The sequence below is a fragment of the Lygodium microphyllum genome, chromosome 15, assembly GCF_053477565.2.
Source record: "Lygodium microphyllum isolate KBCC chromosome 15, Lygodium_microphyllum_v1.1.10, whole genome shotgun sequence".
NCBI classification, from domain to species: Eukaryota; Viridiplantae; Streptophyta; class Polypodiopsida; order Schizaeales; family Lygodiaceae; genus Lygodium; species Lygodium microphyllum.
In genome coordinates, this window is record NC_141149.1 from 145,629,936 (window position 1) to 145,643,019 (window position 13,084).

General features: G+C 43.9%; 1 protein-coding gene across 2 annotated transcripts in view; it reads right to left on the reverse strand.

Moving 5' to 3' along the window:
• Window positions 1–13,084, reverse strand: part of THO2 — a 231,595-nt gene that overhangs the window by 174,075 nt on the left and 44,436 nt on the right. For both annotated transcript variants that reach the window (XM_087694967.1, XM_087694966.1), the window contains exons 3-7: window positions 13,015–13,056; window positions 12,559–12,618; window positions 12,398–12,460; window positions 4,800–4,880; window positions 4,394–4,468 (exon numbers count right to left, since the gene is read on the reverse strand). In XM_087694967.1, the coding sequence (XP_087551093.1) occupies window positions 4,394–4,468; window positions 4,800–4,880; window positions 12,398–12,460; window positions 12,559–12,618; window positions 13,015–13,056 (321 nt within the window). The remainder of the gene's footprint in view (window positions 1–4,393; window positions 4,469–4,799; window positions 4,881–12,397; window positions 12,461–12,558; window positions 12,619–13,014; window positions 13,057–13,084) is intronic.

Here is a 13,084-nt window from a genome sequence, read left to right on the forward strand (position 1 = left end):
AAGGGCTATCAACTCTATGACTTGAAGAAGAAAAAGATTAAGGTGACCACAGACGTGAGGTGTCAACCTCCAACAATCCTGTTGATGGTTCTTCTTCTACAGGTGGTTCTGGGTCATCGACTAACCCATCTCCCCTCTCCCCTTACTTCCAATTACCTATCCCACTCCATCTGTGACTCCTCCCCCTCCTTCTCCCTCTCCCCTTGCTTCCCTTCCTCTTTTGATGGCTCCTTCTTCTTCTACTACTTTCTCTTTGAGTATTCCTACTCAATCCCCATCCCCTCAAGTTTCTTCTGGGGGTGTTGAATCGTTGGAAGGGGAGTCTTTCTCTTCAAACAAGGGGGATTTACCTTCACCTCGTGAGGGGGGTTTACCTTCACCTAGTAAGAGTGAGTCCCTATCCCAAACCAGTGCATTGCAAGTACCGGAGACCACTCGGTCTCCTTCACAACAAGATGAGTCTATCACAATTTCCCAATGGTATCGACAGCTTATGCAAGACTCAGGTGTTCCCCACTTTCCTGCTACCTCCTTAGGCCCACACAAATTAGCTAGATTGCAGGCCCAATGGGATAGTTCACTCTACATGAACTACGCCCTTATGTCTCAAATTCTTCAAGATCATGAGCGTATCACAATTGATGAAGCTCTCGCATAGGATATTTAGCATCGCACTATGTAAGAAGAGCTAGACTCTATCGAGTGTAACCAAACTTGGGAGAGAATCTCCCTTGGATCAAGAGCTATCTCGTGGAGCAATAAGAAGTAGCCTACTATGACACTTTCTTCTACAAAGGATATGTACCGTGCCCTTAGTTCTACAGCTATGGAGATAGCTTGGCTCTGTCGGATATTGTTGGAGATTGGCTTTCCACAGAAAGGTCCCACTCAACTATGTGTGGATAACTAGAGTAACTTAACTCTCGCAAAGACCCTTGTGTTTCATGCTCGAACGAAGCACATAAGAGGTTCAATATCATTATGTATAGGAGCGGATTGTCGAAGTCTTTGCCCCATGCTTCTCTGCTTCATCACATGAAACTGTTGGGTCTTCATATGCTCTCAAGGTCAAGAGGGTGTCAGCCTACTTATTTTATTGGTCTATCATGTATCTCCTAGTTGTGAGCCCTAGTCAGAGTCTAACAGGGACATTTGGAGCTCTGACTATGTTCTCCTCTCAGTTTGGTGTGCATTTCCAGTGTTTGTCAACCTCTGCTGCCTTGCCAGATGCTATTCAGCCCCAAACTACCTGCAATTCGCCCCTGAACTGTCTTTTGCTGCATCAAATGCAGTCGAGCTGCAGCAGTCAACCAATTTTTGTATTTTACTGCTATTTATAGCAGTTGACAAGTAAGGACCAGCACTTCTTGCTGTTTCCTGCAAGTGCTTCTTCACTTGGCTGCAATCTTCTCCATCTCCGTCATGGACTGCAAGCTGCACACTCTCCGTCTCCATCACCATCACCAGCACAAGTGCTGTCATCATTATTCAGCCTGATCCTGCGCCCTCATTGATGCCTTGGGCTGCATGAAGGGACTGATCAGTCCTCATTGTATTCAGTTTTCCTTCATTGTTCAGTGCAGATTTCTCCTCTCTTCTCCTTTTCTCTCCATATTTGTGATTCTCTTCCATTTCGCACTCTCACAAAAAGAAGAAAAAAGCTGTGGTGTTTTGACTACTTGATTCAAATTCAGAATATGCCACAGGAGGCCTAGATTCTAGTGCAACCACGTGACATGCCAATTTCCTCAATAAAATCCATACCAATGTAAGTCCAAGGATGAAGTTGCTCACATAAGGACTGTAACATGGCCATCCGCAAAGCTTTAATATGGATCTTGACATCCAACAAGGTACTACCACCCAAATGCTTGGGCATAGTAGCATGTTGCTAAGTAACATAAAACGGATGGGCTGCACCAATTGCTGAAATCACTTCTATGTTTAAGAAAGCAAAGGCAAGAAATAGGAGATCATACTTATCATCACTATCTTTGCAACTTTGAGTCACAATGTAGAGGCCAGCCTTGAGATTTCCAATACATAAACTTATCATAAATGTGTAAAGACATCCAATCGAGCAGTGCAGGAGGGGCCACATCCATCCAATGGGATAACCGAAGAGCATGGTGATCTCTCCAAAGGAATAATCTCTCCCTATCAACCCAAAACATGTAGGTCTCTCTCTACACAACTCATGAGAATGCGCTTTGTGCATTGATGTTGAGGCCCAAGGCCAAACCAAATAGTCTCCAAATGGTCATTACTCTTATCCAAATTACAGTTTCAACCTTAAGAAACACAAATAAATCATCTACAAGAGACTACCTTGAAAGCTTAGCCCCATTACGAAGAGCCAAACCAATGATTTCACTATCAGACATCGTCAACTTATCCAATAGAGAGAGCATCGAATAAGTCACCAACACAAACAACAGAGGACTAAGGGGCAATTCCTAACAAAGACACAAGCGGGAGCAATCATCCTCCAATTAAGCACTATGCATGCCACTCCAGTAGAGCTAATGATATCAATAAGAGAATTCATTGAAGGGCTAAAACCTATGGAAGACATTATTTGTCGACCAATTGACACAATCAAAAGCTTTTTTTATATCTAGATGAGTCATAACAACCTCTTGACCAGAAGCTTTGCACAACCTATCCTCAACTGACTGTTCAACACATTATGCATAATATTTTGTCCCTTAATGAGACTCTATTGTTGTGGGTAAATCTAACTTTGAAAGAACTTTCTAAAGCATGTTAGCAATGCTTTTGGAGAAGATTTTATATGATGATTCCATACTAGAAATCGGTCTACACTGCTATACAGCCTGAGGGGAAGGAACCATCAGTAACAATCGAAACATTGCAATCTTCCAATCCGATAGTATCCAGCCAGTTCTCCAAACTTGTTGACAAAGTCGAGCTAGTGGGTCCTCAAGCTTATCAATAGAAGCTAAGAATAGTTCATTTGGGAGACCATCCCATCCAAGGCTTTTCCTGCGTGGAAGATTGGACAAGACCTCCATCTCCACCTCAATGATATCAGCATCCACAAAGTCTGGCCATTCCAGCTTCATCTGCTCCTGTACCATGTTCATAATATAACGACGAGCAGGATGAATAGCAGCAGTGAGAGTTACTTGTGAACCAAACAAAATTTTGTAGTAGTCCAGGCACATCTGAATAATAGTTTGAGGCTTCATAACCATAGCCCTCCGACTATCCAGCAAGGACACAATATTTTTGCATGCATATTCTTGACAGAGACAAGCAAAAAAACCATCAGTCTAACAATTGCTGTCACGCAAAGCATCTAATCAGGCTAGTAGTTTATATTTTTCACATTGCTCATCCTGAAGAGCCTGAACTCTACACACACACGCACACACACACACTCTCTCTCTCTCTTTTTTTTTCGTAAACACTCTCTCTCTCTCTCTCTCTCTCTCTCTCTCTCTCTCTCTCTCTCTCTCTCTCAATGTGTGATTTATATTATGTCAAATGACCCTGCACACACGCGCACACATAGTGTGTGTGTGTGTGTGTGTGTGTGTGTGTGTGTGTGTGTGTGTGTGTGTGTTATCCCTTTTGTAGATTTTGGACAGCCCATCGGCATTATCCCAAAAGGCACACAAGCGAAGGTCAATTACATGGATATGACAGAGAAGATAGCCATGATGAAGCAAACGAAGTCCCTACAAGGGACAAACATGTGGATGGCAAACGAGTTGACCCCACTTCAGCTCAAAAATTGACCAACACAATTAGCCAAAGTCAGAGAAGCACAAAGAAATGGTAAGTAGGCAGTGTATCAAGGAGGAAAATCAAACATCATGGAGTTCCACGACCCACTTCCCCAAAAGTAAATATACCTTGCAGTGGAATTCAGCTGCCCTTTATATTTGTGATGGAACTTGATGTTGTAATTAAAGCTCTTATGAATCATAAGAGCTTAGAGTTTATCCCATCTAATTATCCTTTTTTCTTGAGTGACCTCTTAAATGAAGCACCTCTTACTAGTTACTATTAAATGAATTTCATTCAGTGCACCCCTATCATAATTGAAATAATCAATCAACCAAGTTAAAAAGATTTGCAAAGTCAATATGCCTGTTGCAAGGAGCGCATAAACAGTCACATAAGAACCCAGTTGTTGAGCAAAGGAAGAATGCACAATTTGACACCTTGACTAGTTGAATCAATGCTGTACATTTAGTGAACCACAGGGATTTCCATATCTAAGTGACCACCTGAATGATGATTACTTTTGGAAAAATATTTTCAGCTAGCATTCTCCGCACCTTAACAGATGCTATCACATCCTTTTACTCATGAAATCAGATTATAGATTCAACACAAATCACTCTGAAGTCACAAACACAACCTTCATCGTGCTTATCACGATAGGTGCACTTTCTTTTGTCAAGCCATCAGGCCCTTGTTGACTTAGCAATGTTACCTGGAACAAAACAAAATATCCAATTGCTTTGTATCAAATATTTAACAAACCAACCCTTGCAAACTGTCATGCAAGTTGAACTAATATGGGTGAATCAGATTTATGTAACAATTATAAAACAAGAAATGTGTATATCTGAAAAGCGTTGCTTATCATATCAAACAAAACCACTGCATCAAAATTTAAACCGAGAAAGAAAAAGAAAGCCAATACTTTCAATTCAGACACATTGCTGTAGTGATGTCAAGACAAACAAGGTTCATAAGCATCCAATCCCAAATATAATGTTTTGAAAACCTGTAGCTAAGAAGGCATGAGATACAATGTGTACCAGCTTAGCATAGCCCTCGCTCTCCTCCCGCAGAAGGTTGAACTTCGTTTGTTGATAAAGCAGCCGGGTATTAACTCTAACCTGTAGAAAGATTAGTAAAGTATGATAGGTGGAGTTCTTCCTCATACAAAATGTCAATACCATGCAAGTAACTAACTCTTATTCTACAGAACACAAAGCAAGAACAGTTTACTAATGTATGCTAGTGGAATCAAACCAGAAGCACGATGATAATAGTTACTGGGCTTTGATTAGCACAAAGACTACCAACATATGCACATCATGTTAGCTGCAGAAATATGTCACTTTCTGAATTCAAGGCACTTTGGCATCCATACAAGTGCGCATGTGTTTAAAATTTAGAGTCTGTCTAAGCATGTGTGCAGATGCACATATTTGTCATTTATCTGCTGTGAATCAGTAGTCTCAAATCTGACAATTATTTGATACCATTGCACAAATCATATTAGAAAGTTGTTTTGAGGTTTATCTGCTGTGAATCAGTAGTCTCAAATCTGACAATTATTCAATACCATTGCACAAATCATATTACAAAGTTGTTTTGACATTTAAAATCAGTTGCTTTCATCTCAATCATCCATATGCTTATGTGATGGCAGAAGAGGTACATATTTCTTCTTCATGCCTCGCATGTGTATGTGTAGCATTTGCGTGAATCACAATAGTCTCATGCCTCACAATTACTCGATTTCCCAGTACAAACTATCTTAAAAGACCTCTCTATCTTCCTGATATCGAGAGATCCTTGCACAAATCATATGAAGCAGACATCTTGAGATTTCAGATCAGTTGCTTTGATCTTAATCATTCAGTGTTTCCATATAATTATGTGATGGCAAAAGAAGTGCATATTTGTTCTTCATGGCTTGCACTTCTATACATGGCATCTCTGGATTAGAACAGTCTCATGCCTTGTTGAGCTAAAACATGCATTACTTGCTAATTACCCTCTTAAACAGCCCCAAAACACACTAAAAAATGCTCTTTTAGAGTAAAAACCCTAAAACGGGGAGCACTTCGAGAGAGTTTAGTGGAAACCCTAATTTTTGGGGCACCCTTCCACATCTATAAATAGATAGGCTGCCCCCATTCAGCCTTATTCCGTCTGCCCAGGTTTCTCACTCCACGTGCAGATTTCAGCCATCAGCCTCCTCTCACGTGGCAGGCCAGCCCTCGAGGCTGCTCCCACTCCATCCATGTTTGCTCCTGCTGCTCACCCCTTCATCCATGCTGACATCAGCTGCTGGCGACATCATCATCTGCTGCGATCTGATCATCCAGTCATCACAAACCACATCAGACACTCTATCAGCCGACTGTTCACAACAGACTGTGCGCAGTTTCCAGCCTCCGATTGGCGGTACACTGCTGCGTTTACCAGTTTCCAGCCTCCAGATTGCTGTGTTTTGGTGACCAGCCTGCTGCCATTCACTATTCAGCCTCCTACACTCAAACTGGTGGTCACACACTTGGGATCCGTCTCAGGTGGAAGTCACACTCCAACATTGCTCTACCCTTGAGCACACTGTACACTCTTACATTCATTTACAGCAATCATTCACTTCAGAGTTGTGTTCTCTCCCTTCTTCTGTTTGTGTTTGAGTTTTGAGTTTTGCGTTTAGGGTTTGAGTTTTTTAGTTTTGCGTTTAGGGTTTGAGTTTTGAGTTTTGCGTTGAGGGTTTTAGTTTTGCCCTCTGTGTCTATGTCTGTCTCTTTGTGTTTTTGTTGTGGTCGTATACTTTGTGTGTCCTCAGTGGAAACCCTAGGAGTTTTCTTTCCATGGTATGAGAGTTGGTGCTCTTGTAAAGAGTATCCTGCGGATATTGTGGAGAGCTAGTCTTTGTGCGAGGCACACAATACGACTCGTAACCGAATCACACTATCCCAGACACCTTCTCCAGTTCCTATGATGTCTTATCAAGCTTCTCCATCATTGGAGACTTTGAGACGGCGTTATGGACGTGGTGAGGAGGACGACACTCCACCTTCACCACATTTCACTAACATGACAGAGGAGGACTTTGAGGAGTACTATCGCAACAAGTACGGTGATGTTTACACTCCTCTTACCAGTTTTGCTACCACATTCAGACGGGTTGGTGAGGTTGGCCACCTCTCCGATCATGGAGGACATACGGCATTCGGAACGTCTGGCGATCCATCTTCATCATCTCAGCCTGGTCCGACGTCAGGTTTGTACAATTCTTTTGTGCTGCATGAACCAAAATTCTCGCCTGTTTCTTCTTTTGACGGGTTGGTGAGGTTGGCCACCTCTCCGATCATGGAGGACATACGGGTTGGTGAGGTTGGCCACATTCAGACGGGTTGGTGAGGTTGGCCACCTCTCCGATCATGGAGGACATACGGCATTCGGAACGTCTGGCAATCCATCTTCATCATCTCGGCCTGGTCCGATGTCAGGTTTGTACAATTCTTTTGTGCTGCATGAACCAAAATTCTCGCATGTTTCTTCTTTTGAGGTACAGGATCCAGATGGCTTTGCCTATGTGAACTTCAATAGAGGGGGGACTCACAAAGCAGACGAAATTCATGTACATCTACAACTTTTGTTTCATTTGAGCATATCACACACACTTCTCACTTCCCTTCCATCCCGCTCTCTTCTATATCACACCTCTGATCATCTTTTCAAAACCTTGGATTACACTCCACATCTGCATCACACACTCTATGGGTTGGATGCTCCATCTCCGCTCCTAACACCTTTTTCTTCTCTACCCCATTCTCTATCTCTTTGCACCATGGTACTTCGTTAGGGGGAATGCCACCCTTTAATACAGTGCCTCTCACCTTTCAGCAAATGAGCACAGCCATAACTCTTGGGTCGACTGTGATGGGCATCCCCCTCACTATCCCCAGCTTCACATCTCCCATGACCACTCATACGCAGGGGTTTCCGTCCTCAGCTTATGGTGCGTCTTCACACTCTCCTTGGGTTACACCTACTCACGGATTCCCCTCTTCTGCTTCTTGTGTTCCCATCCCACTTCCTTGGGTTCCTGAAGTGGCTACCATGCCCATGCCTAGTCAGCCCATCCCTACCTATGGATCCACCTTGCACACTATCTGCATGCCTGGTGGGCACTCTAGGGCCCATTCCCAAGTGTACTCCACTCCCCCATCCTACCCCCAGTACACTTTTTCACACTATCCATCTCCGAGCACTACCACTCCTATTGCCACGGCCAAGAATGCCATCATGGATAAGACACGTTTTAATGGGTCAAATTTCACCACTTGGTCTAATTTCATGCAACAAGTGTTTGAGTCTAGAGCCTATGCCAGCTAGCTCACCCTAATTACATTCGTCAATAGAGAGCCCACAATGCCACAGCCAATATTGAACTGATACAGGAATTGCTTCCTGAGTTTCACTCTCACTTGCAGTACTTCCCGCTCGAGTCAGTGCATTGGAGTCACCTTCTCGACCGCTATGCGATTCGTGATACGGCATTCGGAACGTCTGGTGATCCATCTTCATCATCTCAGCCTGGTCCGATGTCAGGTTTGTATAATTCTTTTGTGCTACATGAACCAAAACCCTCGCCTAATTCTTCTTTTGAGGTACAGGATCCAAATGGCTTTGCCTATGTGAACTTCAATAGAGGGGGGACTCACAAAGCAGACGAAATTCAGGTACATCTACAGCTTCTGTTTCATTTGAGCATATCACACACACTTCTCACTTCCCTTCCATCCCACCCTCTTCTATATCACACCTCTGATCATCTTTTCAAAACCTTGGATTACACTCCACATCTGCATCACACACTATGGGTTGGATGCTCCATCTCCGCTCCTAGCACCTTTTTCTTCTCTACCCCATTCTCTATCTCTTTGCACCATGGTACTTCGTTAGGGGGAATGCCACCCTTTAATACAGTGCCTCTCACCTTTCAGCAAATGAGCACAGCCATAACTCTTGGGTCGACTGTGATGGGCATCCCCCTCACTATCCCCAGCTTCACATCTCCCATGACCACTCATACGCAGGGGTTTCTGTCCTCAGCTTATGGTGCGTCTTCACACTCTCCTTGGGTTACACCTACTCACGGATTCCCCTCTTCTGCTTCTTGTGTTCCCATCCCACTTCCTTGGGTTCCTCAAGTGGCTACCATACCCATGCCTAGTCAACCCATCCCTACCTATGGATCCACCTTGCACACTATCTGCATGCCTGGTGGGCACTCTAGGGCCCATTCCCAAGTGTACTCCACTCCCCCATCCTACCCCCAGTACACTTTTTCACACTATCCATCTCCGAGCACTACCACTCCTATTGCCACGGCCAAGAATGCCTTCACGGATAATACACGTTTTAACGGGTCAAATTTCACCACTTGGTCTAATTTCATGCAACAAGTGTTTGAGTCTCAAGGTCTTTGAGACCTCGTCATTGGTCTAGAGCCTATGCCAGCTAGCTCACCCTGATTACATTCGTCAATAGAGAGCCCGCAATGCCACAGCCAATATTGAACTGATACACGTGATCGTACTCGGCGCATCAATCTCGACTTTGAGCTTCAAGAGTTCTCTATTAAGGAAGGGGATGATCTGAAAGTCAAGCTGGTTGAATATAGGCGGTTACTTGCCAAGTTCACCACTACTGGCTCTCCAAATTCAGATGACGATCAGGTCACATTCTTTTTGAGTAAGTTGCTCGAGAAGTACTTCAATTTCATTCAACACATCATCTCCCACCAACCTAGATTGCCAACCTTCTACGAGTTTGAGTGCCAGTTCTTGCATTACGCAAGGCTATATGGTCAAGTCCATAAAAATCATCATCCCGGCCTTGGGTTGATTGCCTCTTCTTCGGGAGGGACAACCACTAGTGGCAAGAACTCACTAGATGCAAAAGCAAGCCAAACAAAGGGTGACTCCTCTTCCTCAAATGGAACCAAAGAATCTAGAGCTATCTGGCCACAACTCCCTAAGAAAGACCGGTTTTGCATACATTGCCGAAGAGCACGCCATGTGGACAAGGAGTGTCGCTCCAAGGCCCAAGGTCTTCCACCTAAAAAGCCTCAGCAAACTGTTGCGACTACATACTCCAGTGGGGCTACGCCCTCCGCTTTTGCTTCATTTGCTCCTTCACACCCGTTGTTGCTGTTGGACATGTGGCTCGAGTAGAGCCTCAGCAACCCATCTCTTTCACTACCCCTGAGGGACTGGCTGATTGGTCTACAGGTTCCAATCCCGTTGCACTTCATGCATCTATCTCACCTTCCTCCCCACCTCATCAGGCGTTCCCTTGGCAGAGCCCCGCTACTGGACGTACGCGATGGTGGCCACCTTCTTAGACTAGCATGTCTCTAGGTTCCTTCAAATACCCTAGGTCAGTCTAGCATTCATTTTTCGCACTCTTAGAGTCTTGTCCATAAAATTCATTGTCCTTAGCTATTCCCTTATTTTGTCTTCCGCTGCATTTACTCGCACACATACACATTCATTGCATTTATTTTAAGTTAGATTTTCTTTCTGTTATGTTTTGCTTTGGAGCATCTTACCACTAACCTCTATGTTTGAAGATTCTCATATCTTTTGGAGGGTTTTGTCTTTCCATGTAGGGCTAACTTACAGATCGCTTTGGTCCTATCTAGGCTAGAGACGTGGGGATACGCAATTATTCCTTTCATGGTTTCATCATCCTAGAAGTGTTTGCTCTTCTTCTAGTATGGCGGTTTCCCCTCCCGAGGCAGATCGTGCAGCATCTCTCTCGATACTATCATGGCAATGCCTTCTATCTTCCTCTTCTAGCAAGGTGCTTCATCCACTTTCTCTTCTTTCATTCCTTATGGTTCTCGGCACCATCCAAAGACCGACATCAAGCTTCTCTTCCTTGTTCGGTATCTACATTCAAGTTGAGAGGGGGTTCCTATCCTTCTTGGTATTCTACAGGCTTTAGCACTTTGTCTTCGACATCGACTTCTTCCCCCTGTTGTACCTTACCCTTTGCATTGCATGATTTCACCATCTTTGTACTAGGACGCTTGGGCAAGTGAACGATTTACCCATGAGGGGCACTGTCCAAGTGGCACCTACTGCATGAGCATTCTTCAGAATGTAGCATACTTTGCATTTCATTGTACATAGCACCACTTACACGGATCCTAAGTTGTTTCCACCAGCGGCACTTGTCACCACACCACCATTCTTCTTTATCACATGGATACCTCATCACCTATTTTTCCTCATCATCGATACCCTGAGTGGTTGGGTTAGCTTGTTCTATTTTGTGATGTGTTCGGTGTACCCTCCCTACTCCCGTCTTCTCGGTCACTATTACTCAATCGACTGCATCCCATAAAATTTACCTCATTTATTTACCAAAAAAAACATAAAACACACAAAAATTTTAAAAATTAAAAAAAAAATCCATGTAGTTCCATCCGCCTTTGTAGGGGGCTTAATCGGCCACTGGGCAGCCGACGTGCATCCTTTGTCCGATGCCCTGTCCTCTCTGGGATGATTACTTGGATTTTCTTGGTAAGATAACCATTGCCTCTGTAGTCTTGGTAGGCCATTTGGGCAGCCGACATGCACCCTTTGTCCAATGCCCTGGCTACTTTGGGATGGGATGCCTTGGGATAAGTAAACATCACAATGGCTGGCCTAACCTTTTGGCTCAATTTTGGGCCTAAGAGGGGGTGTTGAGATAAACCATGCATTATTTGCTAATTACCCTCTTAAATAGCCCCAAAACACACTAAAAAATGCTCTCTTAAAGTAAAAACCCTAAAACGACGAGCGGTTTAAGAGAGTTTAGTGGAAACCCTAATTTTTGGGGCACCCTTCCACATCTATAAATAGACAAGCTGCCCCCATTCAGCCTTATTCCGTCTGCGCAGGTTTTTTCACTCCACATGCAGATTTCAGCCATCAGCCTCCTCCCACATGGTTGTCCAGCCCTCGAGACTGCTGCCACTCCATCCCTGTTTGCTCCTGCTACTAGCGCCTTCATCCATGCTGGCATTAGCTGCTGGCCACATCATCATCTACTGCGATCTAATCATCCAGTCATCGCCAACCACATCAGACACTGTTTCAGCCTGCTGTTCACAGCAGACTGTGCGCAGTTTCCAGCCTCCGATTGGCGGTACACTGCTGCATTTACCAGTTTCCAAGCTCCAGACTACTGTGTTTTGGTGACCAGCCTGCTGCCATTCACTATTCAGCACTCCTACACTCCAACTGGTGGTCACAGACTTGGGATCCGTCTCCGGTGGACGTCACACTCCGACATTGCTCTGCCCTTGAGCACACTGTACACTCTTACAGTCATTTACAGCATTCATTCACTTCAGAGTTATGTTCTATCTCTCCCTTCTTCTGTTTGTGTTTGAGTTTCTGCGTTTGAGTTTTGAGTTTTGCGTTTAGGGTTTGAGTTTTGAGTTTTGTGTTTAGGGTTTGAGTTTTGCCCTCTGTGTCTGTGTCTGTCTCTTTGTATTTCTGTCGTGGTCGTACACTCTGTGTGTCCTCAGTGCAAACCCTAGCAGTTTTCTTCACATGCCTTACAATTATTCATTTCCTGGTATAAACTAATTTCCACAGACCTCTTTAGATTTCAGATCTGTTGCTTTGATCTTGATCATTTCGGCTTCCCACAAGAACTCTGCCTGGATAATATAACCAGATTTTGGTATGTTAAAGATCTGGATATCCCTGAATGAAGTTGTGAAAGAAGAACCTGAAGATTTATAAATCTTTTGAGTACCTCACACCGTTCCTGTAGCAGCCTCATGCTCACCAAGCCATTTTCAACAAGCCACTTTGCCTGCAAAGAAACCAAGAAAAGCTCTTAAGTTCACAATCCAATTTGAACCTTGAAAGGGCATGGGCATCAAACAATTGAAATCAATCCTCACATGTGCCTTTAACTTTTCACATTTTTCATAGAGAATCCATCCTAGATCATTGTTTATGAACTTTGTGCACACCATGGCCAGCACAATCTGGATTCAAAAACTATAGGGACCCCACTCTGGACAGAGAAGCAGGAAAGCGTTACAAAACACATCACACAATCATCACAAGGCCCAGTTTTCTACCATCCATTTTTCAATATCTAGCCATGATAGATGCTGATAGACCACTTCTTCATGGCAAACAAACAGCAGCTATGACACATATACTGGACACCCTGTCAATTTCAGTGCACAATCTCAATTACCAAGTCGACAAGGTGAATCCTAAGCTCCCCTTGGAAATTTATCTGCCATGAAGAAAATGAAACTTTAGTT